The sequence below is a fragment of the Calidris pugnax genome, unplaced genomic scaffold (assembly GCF_001431845.1).
Source record: "Calidris pugnax isolate Ruff unplaced genomic scaffold, ASM143184v1 scaffold18, whole genome shotgun sequence".
In the NCBI taxonomy this organism is placed as follows: Eukaryota; Metazoa; Chordata; class Aves; order Charadriiformes; family Scolopacidae; genus Calidris; species Calidris pugnax.
The window spans coordinates 7,876,901-7,896,447 of record NW_015090812.1 but is presented as its reverse complement, the minus strand read 5'-3'; the positions used below and the strand labels follow the sequence as shown (position 1 = coordinate 7,896,447).

At 41.8% G+C, this 19,547-nt stretch overlaps 1 protein-coding gene across 2 annotated transcripts in view; it reads right to left on the bottom strand.

Moving 5' to 3' along the window:
- Positions 1 to 2,431: 2,431 nt before the first annotated feature.
- The window catches only part of EFCAB14 (EF-hand calcium binding domain 14), an 18,033-nt gene continuing 917 nt past the window's right edge, over positions 2,432 to 19,547 (bottom strand). The window contains exons 1-11 of one of the 2 annotated variants that reach the window (XM_014939341.1): positions 19,466 to 19,541; positions 18,502 to 18,650; positions 15,047 to 15,192; positions 13,132 to 13,230; positions 9,013 to 9,123; positions 8,114 to 8,194; positions 7,049 to 7,240; positions 6,286 to 6,366; positions 5,006 to 5,117; positions 4,023 to 4,154; positions 2,432 to 2,957 (exon numbers count right to left, since the gene is read on the bottom strand). In XM_014939341.1, coding sequence (XP_014794827.1) covers positions 2,782 to 2,957; positions 4,023 to 4,154; positions 5,006 to 5,117; positions 6,286 to 6,366; positions 7,049 to 7,240; positions 8,114 to 8,194; positions 9,013 to 9,123; positions 13,132 to 13,230; positions 15,047 to 15,192; positions 18,502 to 18,556 — 1,185 coding nt within the window. In that variant the 5' untranslated portion in view covers positions 18,557 to 18,650; positions 19,466 to 19,541 and the 3' untranslated portion in view covers positions 2,432 to 2,781. Of the gene's footprint in view, positions 2,958 to 4,022; positions 4,155 to 5,005; positions 5,118 to 6,285; positions 6,367 to 7,048; positions 7,241 to 8,113; positions 8,195 to 9,012; positions 9,124 to 13,131; positions 13,231 to 15,046; positions 15,193 to 18,501; positions 18,651 to 19,465; positions 19,542 to 19,547 lie in introns of those variants that run through there. The other variant, XM_014939340.1, reaches the window with a different exon arrangement.

Genomic DNA, 19,547 nt, shown 5'->3' with positions numbered 1-19,547 from the left:
AAAAAATAATCAACAATGAACTTTTTTTTATTGAGAGGAAATTAAAAGTGGGGTTACATGGTAAGAGGCGCGGAGGGCCGTAGCTCGGAGCCAGCGGGGCGGGGAAGGGCGATGCACGGCCCCGCTCCCCGCACAGGCCAGGAACTGAGCTGAAGGGCACACGGTGGTCCCCAAAACCCACAAATACAGCCTGAAAGTGAAGCCAAGAATCACAGCATAACAAGAAGTCTCAGCTACAGCCCCCGCTGCCACCCACAGACCACTCAAGTCGGCGGAGAAGGGGTAGGGACAAGTGTATTTACAACAGCCATGGGTTTTGTGCCCTTTGCCACCAGCAGCGGGAATAAAACAAAACGGGAGAGGAAGCCCCACCAACACTTAGCAGGGATCAGGGCTTTGGAAAGCGTGGGGGATGGAGACCATCAGCACAGCAGAACACTTGCAGGGACAGGACCAGCACTCCCAGCCTGCAGCACCCCACCTCCAGCGACCCCAGGCCAAAAATAAAGCCACCACTGTCCTGGGGGATGATCAGATTCTGTTAAATAGGTAGCACAAGTCCACCCCACAACAGCACTGACTACAGCAATTAGCGATCCGCTATGCTCTTGACATGCAAACTGGGGAGCTTGTGCCCCAGTGCCAGTTTGGGACCAGCTGGGCTCCTGGGCCACCAGCCACTGGAGCAGGGCACACGTTGCCCCTCGCCAACAGTGTCCCCATGGCTGCTGAAGAGCCCTCTAAACGTAAAGCAGACTGCAACAAAACAAAACGCTAATAAGGTCACGCAGCAACACAATAATTCCTTAAATTTTAAGGTAAGTTAAATCCCGTACAAATCAAACTTCCAAAAATATTCTGCAAACTCTGGCATATGGCTATGATACAGTATGTACAAATAAAATACCAGAATGGTTACATTTTATTGCTTGGTTTTTTGTTTTGTTTTACTATTATTTGGTTAAGGACTTACACAGTCGTGTATAAAAGGATGTGGGAAGTGGCAAGAAGCAAGCGTTGGCTTCTTGTCCTCTCAAAAGCCAAGGTTGGTTGGTTTGGTTTTGGACTTGTTTTTTAATACTGTGTTTTCAAATGTCACATCAAAAGCATCACCATATTGGGTCACATCTGCAATACCCAAACAGGATAGAAGAGCAACAGTGAAAGAAGCAGCCTAGGCAATGAGTAGCAGGGTTCCATTTTGTACATTCCTTCACCGATTCATACTTCCAGAATACAACTATTCATAAAACTATAAGCATCCAATCCAAAGTTTTAGATAAAAGTCAACAATTATGAGCCTACTTCCACATAAACATGTTTCGGCAAGGTGGGCAACTTCAATTCACCAATCATGCAAAAAAAAAAACAAAAAACAAACAACCTCCCAACAAGATCAGCGGTATTTGTGAGCAAAATCATCCAACTTGGCCCTCATCTAGCCTGGAAGAGAATCCCTTTGGCAAAAGTGATTTTCTATGTTCCTGAAGGTTATAAACACGCTCTGTGTTCAGCTCCTCTAGTACAAACAAACCCTTAGGTTCCTCCACAGTAAGGACACCTCACTTACAAAGCATGCGTCAGGAGAGAACACTGATGCCATTGCACGCTCCTATCCTGCTTTTTATATCCTTCCGTTGGCAAACACACAAACGGCTAAGGTACCAAGAAGTGATCACGCTGACATTAGTCAGGAAACAGCCCACAAGTCTACTCTGGGCCTTCCCCGCGCTCCTCGTGACCAGGAGCTCTACTCGGGGCACTTCATCTGTGACCCCAACAACAGTGGATGGAAGAAACCAGCAGCACCAGCAATCCAGCTCAGAAGATCTCCAGTGACCAGTCAGCAAGATCATTGGGCACACCACTGACCGTACCCAAGGCGTGAACTACTACATGAACTCTTCAGGCACCACTCTGCAGGCCGTGCTGTGGACTCTTACCTCTTAAACATCAGTTAAAGTTATTCAATACTTGCTATGTTTTTAAAAACAGGCTCATCTTGCAAAATGTAATCTGGACGCGATACAGCAAAGCTAAAAGGATGCTGAAGTGACAACGCAAGCACTTGGTAGTAATTGCTCCTGTAGGCTCACGATATAAAAAAAACTTTCAACTCTTCCTTCTAAAAATAAGTCCTGCTATAGATGGGCATGATTTACCACTCCTGCTTTCCTCCGAGTCCAAATTCATTCATTGTTATACTCACTCAAAATCAGAAATTCACCTGAAGCTCTTAACCACCCCTTTTAGGCTCAGGCTCTCATTACAAACAGCTTACTACCAACACAGCCTCGACACAAACTTCCCCTTAAATATGCATAATTTACTCTATCTCAAATATTTACAAGCAGAAGAAGCCCATCTTTACAAGACAGATTTCTTTCTGCTCTACATAAAGTGCAGCTCTCTAATTTAAGGCAAATTTCAGTGAAATATAAAACCATAGTTTTATTTTAGTATGTACACATTTTAAATTAAAAACAAGAACTCCCTTGAAAAGGAAAGAATGAGAGGAAAATGTTTCCAAGTTTGGGGATTTTCTGGATTTTAGCACAGTCCCAATGTTACGTCCTATCAACATAGAAATTTGTCAGGTTTTTTTTTTCTTTTTTCAATAAATGCAAACAAAAAGAAGAGGTGGCAATGTGTACAGTAATTTAGCTCCAAAGATCAGTAAAACACCGGGAAAGTGCAGACGTAGGTTTTCATGTCCCGTAGTTTCCTTTAGCTACAGTAGCATCCACCAGTATCACATTGATATATAGATATATATATCTCCTATACACCTAAAGCTAATCTCAGTTCTTGTAATGAGTATTTCTCATCTCCATCTGTGTCAAATTTCTTAAAGCTCTGTGACTCTCGGGCTGCAGAGCCAAGCAGCTTTTGAAGATCTTCATATGACAGTTTTCCATCAGCATCTCCAGTTGCTTTTTTAAACAAATTCTGAAGATCTGCAAAGAGAATAAGGGTTTAAACGTAGCTCCTTTAAGTAAACAGGGATATCCTATAATCTTCTCTTCCAGTTTTACTGCATTATGCCTTACTACCTAGTAATTAAATAAAGCATCCCCAAGTATGTAGTTTGCCTTCTGTGTTGTCCCAAACTGTCAGTAACAGTTTAGGAGAAAAAAAAAGCACCAAGACAACTGTCAGTAACAGTTTAGGAGAAAAAAAACACCACTAAAATTTCTGGATTAAATTAGATTAAATCAGAAAAAAAGCAATCCCTATTTCCGGCCACATCTAATAGCCCATTCTACAGCCACACACTGCATGCAGGTACAGTTATCCCCTGCAAAACCAAGCTCTGAATGACTGTTGCTATACCAACAGCACAGATGATATAAAGAGAAAAGTGTCTATTCATTTCCTGGTGCAAAGCATTGCCCTGTCAGTAGCTGAAAAGACTGAACAGCAAGATCCAGAAACCATTCATTTGGTCAAGAGAAAAGTGTCTATTCATTTCCTGGTGCAAAGCATTGCCCTGTCAGTAGCTGAAAAGACTGAACAGCAAGATCCAGAAACCATTCATTTGATCAGGCAGTGTCCTCTTTAAAAAAAAAAATAAAGAGAAAACTCCAAAATATACATACTCACACCTACTTCATTTTCCTTCAGCACCCTAATTCTGCCCTTGACTTCTCTTCTCAAGCTCCATTCAGCACCCTAATTCTGCCCTTGACTTCTCAAGCTCTGGAGCATTCAAAAGAATTACAGTTCACAATCCTCGTGATTTAAATCCTAGTGTTTAAATCCTAGTTTCTTTTCTTTTACACACTGGTCCTTTCTTTCAGTTTTTTTTCTTTTCTTTTCTTTTACACACTGGTCCTTTCTTTTAGTTTTTTTCTTAACTTTTTTTAAAAGAAAGTCCATAGTTCTCAAGCTTTAAAAAAACGACATCCCTTCTCCCAGAATGCCCAGACACTCTACCGTAATTCCAGTTATACTTATTGTCTCCTAAACGTTTATAAGAAATAGAAACGGAAAAAGAAAGGGTCAGGGTAGAAAGGACATACCTTCGATGGTGGAAATTCCTGGCAAGGACATGTGTCTCAGCTGTCCGTTACTCTCTGTGTTGTCATCAGCTGACCTTGAAGCCAGCCTTGAAAGGTCTGTGGGCTTTGCTGTAGTACTCAGACTACTTTCAACTGTTTCAAAACAATGTATATTAGTCTTACTAATTCCCCAGAATTACAGTTAGTAGAAAAAAAAAAATCCGACAAAATTAATTATTTAAATTTTTTTTGCATTACAGGTACTATATGGAATAAGAATGCTGCAAAATTGTTTCAGGATACAGCAGTGCTGTCCCCTTTTACCAATAAGTAGAAGAACAGAAGGGAGGAAACTTTATTTTGGACACTTTTACAGCATTAATCTTTCATGCAGTAGTAGGAGATGTGTATTTGTAAACCCCATAACGAATGACTTGAAAGTGCTTTCTACTTCCCAGTCTGGAAGTGTTAAACAAGCTTTATTAAGCAAATTACACCCGCCCACCTGGGTTGGTTTCACCTTGTCACTGCAGGTGCTTATCTTCCCCAACAGCAAGGTCTAAACTTCCAAGTTGTTGTTTAGCAAATTAACAACAGGCACAGTCCTACTGTAATGAAGTATTTCAAATCTTATCTTCAGCACTACCTGAACATATACAGCAGAAGTGCAAAACTGAGACCAGTCAGCAGAAGAAGTCGACCTTTCCTCTCTGCTACACTTAGATTTTGAAAAAGCAAAGAACTAGGTATAAATTTCTACTGGTTAATCAGTGTATGCCTTCAAAAAACAAGCTGATGCCTGTGAATCATACTATACACATGGAAAGTCACCTTTAACAGTCATAGACTATTGTTTTAGAGCCATCAGTTTCCTACCACTGTAACTGAAATAATCTCCACCAAAATCTTAAAGAACAGCCTAAATTATCCACCTTCATTAGCTATTCTTTGAATTACACAGGGAACCTTCAAGTTAGTGGATCACTATTATAGGGCATTCTTACCATTCTTTGATGTCTCCATGGGTCTGTCATTTTCTGGCTTGCCTGTGAGAGCGTTGATCAGCTGAAGCTTCTCTCTTAGTTTTGATACCTGAGAATCTCTAGTTACTGTTTCCTGCACATGTAGAAAAAAAAATTCTTAAAAAGCACCCCTTCAGTAGATGGAGAAAATCAGGAAAAGTAGTAATTTAAAATACGTAAGTACTTTTGAGTGCCTTGGAGTTCTCCAGGTGATCAAGTTAAAAAATTATAAACAAGATTTTAAAATAAAATTTAAAAAAAAAATCTATGGAAAGATGTAAGGAATAAATTCAAATGGTCTGTAAGAAAACAGTACCTCAACCTGAAAAGTAGACAACTATTTTGCAGACACCAATTTCAAAAGAATCTGGCATTTAATTTCCATATTTCTTATATAAATGAGCAACATTCTACAAAATTGTAATATAAAACAGTCAAATGCACTTGCAGCAAACATTTTAACGTTAATTGACTTGCACGACTATTTCAAATGTTTGCCTGTAGTACCAACTACCTTAGTGCAAAAGTCACTGTATCTCTGTCAAAGTAAAATCACCACCTTTATTAATCTGGAGCACCTTTGCTTTTTTTATGAGTAGGTTCCAGATGAAAGGTTGAGTTCACACCAATCCAAGCCTAGAACTCCCAGTGTAGCCAGTTCACTCACCTGCCTGCTTTCCACAAGATGGAAACTAACCTCAGCAGCGCTGCCTCTTATTCCCAGCCCCAAATTTGGCCACTCAGTCTGAAACTCTCTCACAGCCAGTCATCAGATCGTTACCGAGAAGCAGCTTGAATCATTTCCTAGACTCCACTAGGACAAAGTTTCTCTAGGTCAACCCAAGACAGTTTTTAAACCTGGGTAAATGCCATAACCTCATGTGCGGTGTGAACCCACAACGGTTGGGCGAGCTTTGCCAAGAGCATGGTAATGGGTTCCCTCTTCCACCAGACCATGGTCTGAACCTCCCACCATTCTTTCAGCTGCACAGAAGGACATTACAGCAGCTCTGCTATGTCATCCCACAGGCTGTCAGAATGGCAAGGCTTTAACCTATTACAACTTTTCTTCCATCCTAATTGACTTCATGTCCCCAAAATGGGGTGGATAAACTGTCCTTCTGCTCTGGACTTTTTTAAAAGAAACTTGACCAGATTAGCCTGCTTGCAGACTTTCCTCAATTAAGTCTCACTTAAAAAATGATTATAGAGAAAATTACATACTCTACTAATCCAGCGTAATTTGTGTTTCCTTACTTTACCTTCAATTCTTTATTTGAATGAGTTTCATTATCTAGTTGATCTTCATTTTCCACTTTTCGAGAGGTAGTTGCATCACTCCCCTACAGGAGAAATGGAGGAGAGCCAAGTTTATTCACACACTTATTATTTTCTACTATAGAGTTTATTTCCTTCAAATTTCGCAGGCATGAAGCGGGGAAAAAAACCCAGGACATGTACATGCTAGAATAAACATGAAGAGTGTGGGTTATGTAATTTACCACAGCAAGGTCAGCACACTCCTTATTGCTAAACATACAGAACACGTTCTCAGAGACTGGTCGCAGTATGGCATACAGAAAACACCAGAAGGATTTGTGAACATATTTAGTATTGATTTTTTTATTTTTTTTTAGCATATAAGCACTGCTGAACAATATAAAGGCTGACCTAACTCCTCAGTGGTTTTAACAGACCCATGCCAGAGCACCTTCCTAAAACATAGTTAAAGAGGTTTGTAAATCCCATCCCATCAGGTAGAGACCCAGGTCTTAATGTCACAATGTTTTGGACATTCTTCTGTAGACTCTGCAGGGAAGAAATGACTACTTCAGAGATACTCTTTGCACTGGTTATCTGTTCAGAAATATAGAACAAATTCCAGCCTTTTAAAATGAATTCCTAAGTGTCTTGAGTTTCACTCTGACATTTTCTTGAGTTAGGTTTGAAAAGCTGTATCTGTAGTGTATAGAAGGCATTGAAACTACCTGCCTGAGTAGACACCCTTAGTCATCAAATACTTACCATGCTGGTAGACAAGTTCTCTCTTTTGTCCAGATTATTCACAGCAAGGGGAGAGTTTTCTAACAGCAGAACCCCCCGGGTAAGGTTACTAATGGCTGAATCCACATTTAGAAGCTTGAGGTCATTCAACTTTTGGTACGCCACTACAGTCTTATTTAGCTCTTCCAAAGCTGCATGCAGTGACTGGCTTTCCTGAAACATAAAACCAGCACGTGTCAGTTTACTCAACCTGTACCCTGTGCAGACACAGAGCTCTTGCTATTAACAGCATGGTGACTGACCCAGTTTAACTGGGCAGGATTCAGACTGGCTCTCCACTGACACCGCTGAAAACATCCAACTGGAAGCTTCCAGAAAGTTATTCCGGCTTTCAAAGTTTGAAACTGAGATTCTTCCTCAGGGATAACCTCTTTGTTGCTAATGTAATCACTTCAGCTGTGCCAGCAAACACAGAAAGCCCATTCATCTCATTTTCCAGGGCAAGCTGAGTTACCACACCAACTATTTTTCCCAAGAAAGCATGTACTAGGAATATTTATACACAAAATTAATTTTTGAGGAAGATATCAAATGTATTAAATATAAATAAATGCAGTCATTCCCTTCCAACCCATTCAGCTAAACACCCACACATCATCCTTTTTTTTTTTTCTCATCATTGTTGCTGAATCCCTGCTTCCCACACCACCTTACACTGAGGGTGACTCACTACACGCCACTCCCAAATTTCCTCAGATTGGCAAGTACCTGCCATAAAAATCCTTTACCTCATTTCCATTTACGTGAGCAAAGCACACCTATAAATTTATTAGATATTCGTTTCAGTACTTTTACTCCTCACCCAGTTGGAGCACAACAAAATACTCTCAGACAAAGGTACTTTCCTGTTTGAACACGTACAGAAACAAACTACAGCAAAGTTATCTTATATTTTGGTTTGAAGGACGGTATGTGTTTGTTTTGATAAAAAACATTTTCTTGTACACTACAGTACTGCAAAACACACAAAAAATTATGTATGAGCAACACTTGTACCAATATTCCTTATGCAAGGGAGAAGAATACCTTTTTGCAATTTTCTGTCTGATTTCTGTCAGTCCTTGGCACAACAGTGGAGGGAAGCGAAGATATCTGTTTTAATTCCTTCTAAGGAACGAAGTAGAAAATTATGTTAGCAAATGCCTATAAAAAAAATACTAAGCTTTTAATAACTGGCAGGCTGCAGCTAAAGATGTTTTGCTACAATTATAGTCATTCATGTCTGTTGCACATGCAGTATTTTAACTGGGCTAATACCGAGTTTTCTCTTTCAAACACAAAGTCCAAATTTATTTTAATTAAACCCTCCTAATTAGCTCTTCTCCCTTTAATGAAGTATTATGGTACACATTTCACTGCTATCATACACACTGCTGTATGTTTTCCTAGCACTCACTGACTTCATCAAGTTTTATAATGTGTCTAAATTTAGATTTTAGCTGCAAATATTCTTATTAATGTATTGCAGTTTAGCTGAAAAACTTTAATTATTGGCTCTGTTTGTTAACCCTGAGAGGTCAGTATAAACACAGTGAGCAGTTTCTGGTAACAATGGTCACTAATTTCACCCTAATTCAAGCAACAAACTCCATTTCAATGCTCCCACCATCCCCAAACCTAAACCAGTGCAGATAGTTCCCAGCAGCACTATCCTGCATCACACGGAAGCAGAGATTCCCAAAGCTCCACATCTGTGTAACAGGGAGCAAAGCTGTGCAGGATAAGTGTAATAGGGATCTCCAACTGTGGCTCCAGAGAAATACACAGAGATTAGAAGATTAATTTATTAATGTACCAACCAGCAACTACTGAAACCTCAAAAGCATTTCGAAGGCACAAGTCAGAACTCCACACAGTTCTTAAACTCGCTTCATGTTAGGCAGGTAACCGTTAAAATGCAGCGTTAAATCAGTACGTTTTCTTACCACATCATTCTGGAGTATTTCCATGGATTTCCTGTATTCTTCAATAGCTGTCTGTATATTTTCAACATCATGAGAAACGCTGGTAAGCGTGCTACCTATGTTTGCTACAGTCTGCAATAAAGAAAATGACAAAAATCTCACTCAGCCTTCCTCAAACTGCACTGTCCCAAAGTTTCAATCCCCTGAACACGATGCTTTGTTGCTGAAACCGCAGGCATTCTAGGACTACCACAAAAACACGCACGCGAATTTGAAGTATTCAGAACTTTCTTTGCAGATACAATTGCAAATTATTCCCAGCACATCTCCAGGCCAATAAACAAAGACACACTCTACACCATGAGAGCTTAAGCTAGATAAGCAAAATTATGTATTTGTTCATTCTGCTCCCGAAACAATACAAATGTTCTGGCACTAATTAGAAAATACTAATAATAATCCTGAAATGAAGACATCTTACCTCCTCTCTACATGGAGTATTTGTGTTGAATGCAAGGATGCCGACATCACTGATTTATCCTGCCTTCTCATTCCATTTGTAATACTTTCTTCAATCATTAAAACAAACAGAACCCATCTCAAAAACCCATTTTTCTATCACCCTGTTATGCTCATAAGCTCTTAAGGCACTGAAGTGACCCTCTAGCTACCCAGACTATATTCAGACAAAATCCACACAAATCTTTCTCGAGCTTTTCATTTTGCAAGTGTGGCTACCCAGACTATATTCAGACAAAATCCACGCAAATCTCTCGAGCTCTTCATTTTGCAAGTCCAAACTCAGGTTCCTCTCTGCCCTGGAGGACCTCAGGGCACCTTTAGCACCTTTCATCAGGCTGAACAAAAGTCACCATCCAGGAGGAACTCCCTCAGTAATCCTTCAGGACTCCAGCACCAGCAGCCAACTCCCCATTTTCAGCAGCAGTATGTACAGGGGAAAAGGCTTAAGACCACCAAAACCCTATTCTAAGCTCGAGCTTTTCATTTTGCAAGTGTGAACTCAGGTTCCTCTCTGCCCTGGAGGACCTCAGGGCACCTTTAGCACCTTTCATCAGGCTGAACAAAAGTCACCATCCAGGAGGAACTCCCTCAGTAATCCTTCAGGACTCTAGCACCGGCAGCCAACTCCCCATTTTCAGCAGCAGTATGTACAGGGGAAAAGGCTTAAGAAGACCAAAACTCTATTCTAAAAATAGCAGCCTTTTCTCAGAATCACAGGATCATTTAAGTTGGAAAGGACCTTTAAGATCGACAAGTACAACCATCACAGCAAAGTCCACCACTAGACATGTCCTTAGAGGACCTTTAAGATCGTCAAGTCCAACCATCGCAGCAAAGTCCACCGCTAGACCATGTCCCTAGGTGCCACATCTACGCATCTTTTAAATACCTCCAGGAATAGCGACTCAACCCCTCCCTGGACAGCCCATTCCAATCCTTGACAACCCTTTCAGTGAAGGACTTTTTTCCTAATACCAGCCCATTCCAATCCTTGACAACCCTTTCAATGAAGGACTTTTTCCTAATACACAACCTAAACCTCCCCTGGCACAACTTGAGACCTTTTCTTCTTATCCTAGCAATTGTTCCTTGGGAGACAAGACTGACCCCCATCTTGCTACAATCTCCTTTCAGGTAGCTGCAGAGACCAGTAAGGTCTCCCTTCACCCTCCTTTTCTCCAGGCTGAACAACCCCAGCTCCCTCAGCCACTCCTCATAAGACTTTTTCTCCAGACCCTCACCAGCTTTGTTGCCCTTCTTTGGACACCTCAATGTCTTTCTTGCAGTGAAGGGCCCAAGAACTGAACTAAGTATTTGAGATGGGGCCTCACCAGTGCCAGGGACAATCACTTCCCTAGTCCTACTGGCTATACTATTTCTGATACAAGCCAGGATACTACTGGCCTTCTTGTCCATCTGAGCACACTGCTGGCTCATATTCAGCCAGACATTGACCAACATCTCCAGATTCTTTTCCACCAGACAGCAGCTTGAGACTGGTCAGCAACTGGATTTAACTCCATTCACCACCACTCTTTGGGCCCAGACATCCAGCCAGTTTCTCACTCAGTGAAGAGTACACCCATCCAAGCCACAAGCAGTCAGTTTCTCCAGGAGAATGCTGCGGACAATGGTGTCAAAGGCTTTACTAAAGTCTAGGTGGACAACATCCACAGGCTTTTCCTCGTCCATTAGCAGGTCACCTTGTCATAGAAGGAGATCAGGTTAGTCAAGCAGGACCTGCCTTTCATGAACCCACGCTGACTGAGCTTGATCACCTGGTTGTCCTGTACACGCCACGTGATAATACTCAAGATGATCTCCTCCATAACCTTCTGCCACACCAAGGTCAGACTGACAGGCCTGTAGTTCCCTGGATCCTCCTTCCAGCCCTTCTTGTAGATGGGCATCACATTTGCTAACCCTCCAGTCAACTGGGACTTCCCCAGTTAACCAAGACTATCAATAAATTATTTCAGCCAAGAAAGGCAGGTAATCCCACAGACAGCTGGATGCAATGGATAGATGAGCAGGAGATTTTTCACCAGGGCTATCAAAAGCCAGTCTACCCACCTACACCCACTGAAGTTCTGTGTGACAGGAGATAGTGCAACGTGCACACAAAGGTCAAAAAGAAGTCCAAGTCTTGAAAACTATCACTTTTCATTAACATGACACTTACAAACCGTTAAAACTACGGTATTTAAACTTCAGAATATTTTTTTTGCCTACACTCAACACCTCACAATATACCTCCTGGAAAGATTCCAGCTCTGTTTTTATTATATCAACCTTCCAAAACATAAATGCAAGCAAGATGGCATCAAGAGAACAGTGGAAACAGATGCCACATCTAACACCCTACTTAGACTCACCAATGCAGACTGGAAAGAACTCTAAAGTTCCCAAGATCTTTGATTTTCATCAAGTGTGACCAAGGACAGACTTATTTCAATGTGAAAAAGCCTTGCTGTTCAGCACATCACTGCAAGTTGAGACCTGTTAGCCCTAATGCTTTCTCCTGAAGGCAGCAAGATGACAAGTTTTTTCTATATTATACATATAAAGTAAGTGCAGGTTCCAGCCTACTTCTGATATGACATGGTGAAAATCCAGCATGTTCCTAACAGCAAACTAGAAGCTTAGGAAATAGCTTTGTACTCCTCCCAGAAAAAAAAAAAAATAAAAATAATCCTAGCAGCCTGATCAGCAAAACCACACCAATTACTTTGCATATGACTAGCTTGTTGATTATACAGTAATTTTGAAGGGATAGGAAACTAGAAGTGTAAGCCCATAAAAGCCACAAGGACTGGACTGACATGAAGGATTAGCACAATATATATGTTTATTGCTAAATAAACAGAACTGCCACGTAAGATCCAGGGAAGTTTCAACACGCTATTCTTTTTACCAAAATAAACAGGACAGTTCTTTCGTAAAGAATGCTCAGCTAAGGCACATGGTAAGACACTATTCACAGAAGTCACTTTAGAAGGAAGTTCGTGCCAACCAGTATGGCCCACGTTTCAAGGGATTGTCAGAAAACCATCCCAGTACAAGCCATGTTTTGCTGTGCATGTACAGAACACCAAGAAAGCTTTCACACTATGTCCCAGGCCCACAGCCCCCAGGTTAGACACCCACCTGCCTCGAGACGGTAAACGCAGAGTCAGATGTAGAACTATATACTGCTCAAGATGAGGATGTTTTCCAGCAACCCATTTTCTTTTCCAACTAAAAAAGCTAAACAAACCACCTATTTGCAGGCAGAGTTGTAAACTGCAGACCAACTTTTTGCAAGTGTCTTAAATGATATTAAGATTAGCAACCTGAAGCAAAGCAACCAGAAAGATCAGCTCCAGGGTAAAGAAGTGACAACATTAACACAAACAAATGCATCTCCAGAAAGGGAAAAACAAGGCCTTCAAATTTTTTACATGCCATGCGTTATTATAGCACCATACAATATCAAGTATATGAAGTCCAATTTAAAATCAAGAGAAGGAAATATTCCTCACATGCAATTCAGGTAACTCCTGTTGTCACTGCTGTCCCCAAGAGCCCGGTTTAGCAGCACAGAATGCATTTAGCAATAGCCACATTTACAGTACTTGCCTTCTCTAGTTTCTCTACTGTGAGAGGAAGAGAAATCAGATCAGAAGCAGACTTTATGTTGTTTTTGAGATGATTTACTGTTGAGGTCAATAGTGATATCTAAAACCAAAGACGAATATTTAGAATTAGTCAACGTAATCCTGATTCTGACCTTTTCCAATACAAATAACTTTTAACATTAAAACATAAGGCAAGACAAAATTATATATGTACACACACAAAAAGTACACCCGTCTCTAGGTTAGAAGTCCTGCCTAGGCTACATTAAAAATATTCTGCCTCTTGCAACAGAAGCAGAAGCCCCTTCTTTTCTATAAGGTACACTCTGCCCATTTTACATTCATCCCCTTAGAGAGAGGCTGTTGCACAAGAAAGGTTTAAAACATTGTGCAATAAGTTCTTAAACTGAGAAAATAGTCATCCGCTTCTCTATTTAGTAATCAAACCTGCCTGGCAAAACCCAGCAGAGTCACTCAACTTCTTTGCCCATTGCTCAGCTAGAGAAGTTAACACTTATCAATCGAAGTGGTATAGTGACAATCTAGGCACAGCAGGTTGGCTCAATTTCTGTCAACTTTTTGACACAGACAGCAAATTATTCAATGGGTCTTTGAGATTACTTGTTAATTCCACCTGAGAGGTTGTCAAATAAATTAAAAACAGCTACATGCTACTCATTAATCACTAACACTACCACTTTAAGGTCAATTTGTAGCCATCAGTAGTCAAAACGAAGAAAAAAAGTTTCATCACACATTTGACAACACAAAAGTAGTGTGGATAACGTCCACTTTCTTATAGTTAAAAAAATTAAAAAGCTGTTTCGCAAGCTGAGGAAACGGGCAAGATCCTAATCTTACATGAGGCCAATGTTGAGCAGCTTGCAGAGCCTCTGGTTCCACAGCTGTGAATATTGGCCAAAATAATTCCCAGCAGCACATCCCAACAATTCATGGAAAAAAGCCTGGCTCAGACTATAACCAGATCATGAAGTAACTTGAGGGCCTGCAGGAAGCATGTACAAGTATCTTTGATGTCCAGGTGCAGATTATAGTATTTTAAAAGTCCAATGAAGCACCTAAATATCTGTGGATAATGCAAGCTCTCAGATGCCAAAGAAAGCAAGGCAGATTTTCAAATTTATTTATGTGCCCCATTAAGCACTTAACCACTGCACGGGACTGAGGACAAACCAATCTGAGCAGGCACCTCAGGACTCTTGAAAATTAAACCCAAAGCACCAGTGTCAGGGAGGGTTCACCCAACACACCTCCTGATACCACTAACTGTGGGCGGCTCTGAACTTTTACCCTGCGAGGTAAGAATTTCAATAAGAGCCTTGCTGGATGCTTTGTTTGAAGCATGAGTTAATACAGCAGCTGAGGAAACAGCTTTCTGTTAAGTGGCTTAGTTCTAGCCACGTAAACAGAAGTGAGATTTACACCAGCTCAGATTCCAAGTGTGTATTAACAGATTTTATATTCACGAGACTCCAGTACTCCATTTGTAGCAACATGAACTTGCACCGATTCAGCTCTTTTCCACGCTCATGAAACATGTGCAGACACTCTTAGAAATTTGAAATGTCAAATCTCTCATCATAAACAATGTGATTATTTGGCAGTAAAATTAAGAACTGCACGGTTCTCAGGTTAAATTCTGCCAGAATTCTTTCCACCAGTTGCATAACTTCTCTTTGCAGCCAGTCTCCAGTCCAACTGGATGCTCAAACTTTTTTTGCTTGCTTAATAATGAGGCTTATACTCCATTTTAACTTCAAAAAGAAAAGTTTAGCATATGGTCACAGAAGTCCTTAGATAAAAGCTCAGTATTGCACTTAAAATTAACTTCCATAAAAATAAATTTGAATGGAGTATTTTATTATTTTTCAAAACCAAGCACTGATCCCTCTCACCTGTTTATTGATCTCTGTGATATTTATCCAAATTTTACTTAGCCCCTGTTCTCCAGTCTCAATTTGTTCTAGCTGCTTTTGCTTCTGCACCAAATCTTCATTCAGTTTAGGAATTTCTTGGAATGACGTCTTTTGATTAGATTCCACTTAAAAAAAAAAAAGACAATTAAGTTTGTTTAAAAAAAAACAAACAAACAGAAGTCCAGGTGAACAACACTGAAAGGCAAAAAAAAAACCAAACTGCAAGCAGCAACATCTACAGCAGTGAAAGGAGGCAATAACAGTTTCTACATATGGGTTTATTGCCAATTCAGAATTAAGTGTTTGTTCAGAATGACAGCTCTTTTCTGTTTTAAGAGTGCTAATGTCTGCAGAGAGAACCCAGAGAGACCATACTGCAATAGCACTGTCATTCTGGCAAGCCTCAGCAGGTCTTTATTTAGTGCAGTTATTTTACTTTACTTTCACAGAGGGACATGAAATAGTAATGGGACTGTAAATAAGAACTGCCAACAGTGCCATGGCAAGGGAGGCACCTGAAATGAACCTCAGTGCCCATTCCAAGCCTGCAAAGGGGCTGCTGACGACGAAGTGAATTCCAAAGAGATTAACATAATTACAGCTGTTCCACATGGGGGAAAGACAACTGGAAAAAAATGCATAAGCTTACACAGTAGCATCTGTTGGTAAACAAATCAGTAAACAAGGTCCCTGGAAATAAAGTCAGTTATTACTGCAATTAATACCTCAGGAAGAGGGAAACACGCAGTTTGAACTAATTCAAGCGAGCTTCAGAAATGCAGCTCTTCCAGGTCTGCGGTGACTAAGCTGTTTAGCTGCAAGCGCTGTTAGGCAATCCTAAATCCCTAGGTCTGGCAACCAAACAAGCAAAGGTTTTGAGATGGAGATGACAATGTTCTCCAAAACCTGCACCTCCACCCTGCAAAGCCGCAGCGGAGCGCTCCGCAGCAAACCGCCATCATTCAGACCACAGACAGGCAAGAGCAGCAGGACCTACGTGGGACCTACAGGGCCCGTAGCCGGCGGCTCCCAGAACAAATTTCCCAGTGTGACCAGTTAAAAGGGGATGCCTTCGGGCATCTGCATCGGGCAGATGCCCAAATACACACAACTGGAAAGCCACGCATCTTCAAAAACCCACTTTGCTTTTCTTGAAGCAAGTCCTAGAAGTCATTTCTAGACACACAGGAATCCAATCACTCAAGATCCAAATGACACTTTTTGGTTAAGTAAGACCTTGAAAGGCGTATTTCAGCCAAAACAGAGAGGTAACTGTGTGTTTGACGCCAGCCCTTCACACTGAATCTGATGTTTCAGAGGCTCCTATAGACAAAGTATTTTCTGTTTTGCCACTCTCACTGCATACAGGGAGACTCAACTTACCCAGCACTGCAAAAAACTTCTAAGTGCTATATGCATCCTTACTAACAACCAAAGGGAGACACTACTATACCTTTCCCCCACCCCAAACACACCAAATACAAAGATGTCTTATTTTTAAAACGCACTCGTACCGTGCTCAGTTTGTTCAGAGGATTGAGGAACATTAACAAATACCACCCCAGGAAGCTGCTCTTGTGGGGAAAAAAAAACAGCTGGATGGAGATTCAGAGGAGGAAAATGCTTTTTGCAAATTTGCTGTAGGACAGACAGACCCTGTACCTTTGTTTCTCCATCCACCCACCCATCTCACCAAATGACAATGTCACCTTTTGGAACCTGGCTATTCTCGCTGGGTTTTTTTGTAGCTTTTAATGCTGTGCCTCATTATGAGGCTCCTGTCCAGTTTCCAGGCATGTAAAATACAGTGGCAAGGAAACCCAAGAGTATTTTATCACTAGACCAACTATTAAACACACATCTTTTCTATCAGAGCTATTAAGGAGAAAACGATTACACCTGTAACTGCCAGGCAGCAAGTTCAGAGAGAACAACTGCTTTAACAAAGAGGTCTCTGTAACACAGGAACGATGGAACTTAACTACACCAAAGCAAACAAATGTTGTCATCGTGCAAAACTTTTACTGCCAGTAGGTCCTTAAAGCAGAGCAGCCCATGGAGAGTGGCAGTCAACACAGGAACAGCTACTGCAGAGCTGCTGGGCACCCTGCAGCCACAGAGCAGCACCTGTAACTGAAATATCCTCCGTACCTCGTTATGGATGCCAGCTACAGCTAACTTCCAGCTCACTATCAGCTCCTATAAAAGCACATCTGTCAGCAACACTTTCTCTCACTCCCAGCCCACCAACTGGTTCCACCTTGACAGACAACTCCCCATCTCACAGCAGTTACACACCCGAACAGGAAGCCCTGAACACCAAAGAACTTCTACACACGTTTCCTCAATGCCTCTGTTACTACAAGCAAATCAAGCCCTCTGCTTACCTCCTGCCCTAACAGCCTCCTAATTTTTGAACTGATTTCACCAGCCTTGTTTTTCAAGTCACCTTCAGGTCCTGAGCACAAAAATCTAAAGATGAAGACCAGAGTTACGGGACAAAACCTGCAGTCAACAGCGGTGCCCCTCAGGCAAAACCCAGCTTTCCTGAAGCAGCGAGAGAGAACCTGAATGCTTAAGCTTCACTCTCTTCTGCTCTCTTCACACAACTCCTCAGCTCATCTTTGCCTTATTCAATATCTAGGATTTTAAACCACTACTAAAATAAAGGCACCAAAACATATCTTGTGTCCAGAGGTGAGGCACAGAGAACCAAGAATATACGTCACATGCAAATCTCAGCATTTGTGGTACCTCAGCACTACAGAAGTTATAATACTGAAATCTTACATGGGCAGGGAAAACCTGAGACACGCAAGCAAAATGCTGTACGTTAACTCCACGCTTCCAAGTATTAAAGATGACGTGACTCCACGCCTTATGCAACACAACACAGAAGCTGAACAACAACAGAGCAATGCAAGCAGATAAACATGCAGAAGATACAAAGAAAAAAACAATACCAAAGCCACATTCAAATTGCAGTAAACCCATAGCAAGTAGAGGTTTTAAAAAGAGCTCAAGACAATAACATTGTTTTCCTTTTTTTTTTGGTAAGAGATGCATCAAAATCCCAAAATCCCCCATACTGCTTTTACAGGGCTAATTGGAACTTTTTCTTTTAAAACAGAGACTTCCTTTGCAAGACAGCACTCCCAAGATCAAAGTTAGGAATTTTAGAAATGTCCATACAAGCAACTACAGGCTCATCTAGCCCAGTGTCCCTGCTCCTCAGAAGATATAAGAGCAGGAAGAATATATAACATTTGTCTTAGATTCACCCAGCCTCCCAGTGTTTTTGGCTCAGAGGACTCCTCAATTCAGGGGCAGTTTGCCTACTCAGTACTTTAAAACTTTCAATAAGCAGGTGGGCAACTACAGCTCCTCACAGTGCACAAAGCAAATGTGAAATACACAGTTACATCTGTACTTACTAGTTCGAAACTTCTCCTTTATTGCGTCCAGATCCTCCTTGAGAGCCACCTGCATCCACACCAAGCCAACACACGCCACCACACAAGCAGCAAGGATGACAAACGCACATAATGGGTAACAGAATTTGCAGCATCGTAGATAGTCTCCCCTGGGTAAAAAAGAAAAATAACGGATGGCAAACGTCCAACTGTATCGAGAAAAGTCTTATTTTAAATGCTGACCTACCAAAGTGAGGGGCAGCACTGGAGCAGCACACAGGTTTTGGCTGACAAGAGCTAAGGAAGAGCTTTTCCAAGAACAAATAAGGCTGTGCAGTGAGATCAGGGCTATTGTTCTCTGTTCAGTTCATCCTCAGGAGGCACATTCTAGCACATTTAAGAGCAGCTGTCAGGTGTCTCTTACTAAAATTTCCTGCTCTGCTCACATAAACTTATGCGAGGAACATCTGCTCGATAGCCTGGAAAGCAGGCTTCACGGGAGGGTACTGCCATAGTGTTATGACATGTACTCCTCGATTATCCTCAACTGCAAGAGCCTTAAGTTTCTCTGCGACCTGCCTCCTCTGAAGTTATTCTTAGAGGCCCATTAATAACGCTGTAACTTAACTGGAAAGTTTTATCTAGGGGCAAAAAGCACGTTGCACCTGCAACAAAACCAGGACTGGGTGAGCTGGGAGGCACAGGAGTGTGCAGACGGGGATAACTCTGCTCAACCTGCCAAGCAACTGGCCCCGAGCTGCCCCAAGGCCTTCAGTTATGCGGGTAAAACAGTTTAGAAAACAAAACAAAACCAAACCAAAAAAGCCAGAGGATGCGAAGTTCAGATTTACTTCTCCCCGCAGCCAGGCGACCTGTTGGGCCTGACGCGCTCAGAGGCAGCTCCAGCTCCTTCCCGAGAGCCCACCAGCCCCGACTGACCGCCGGGCTGACCCGCCGGAGGCCCCGCCGCCCCCCGGGGACTCACTTGCCGCAGCGACCCCGCGCCCCGGCCACGGCGAACTCGTCCTCCTCGGAGCTGGACTCGGAGTCGGAGGCGGGCGGCTCGG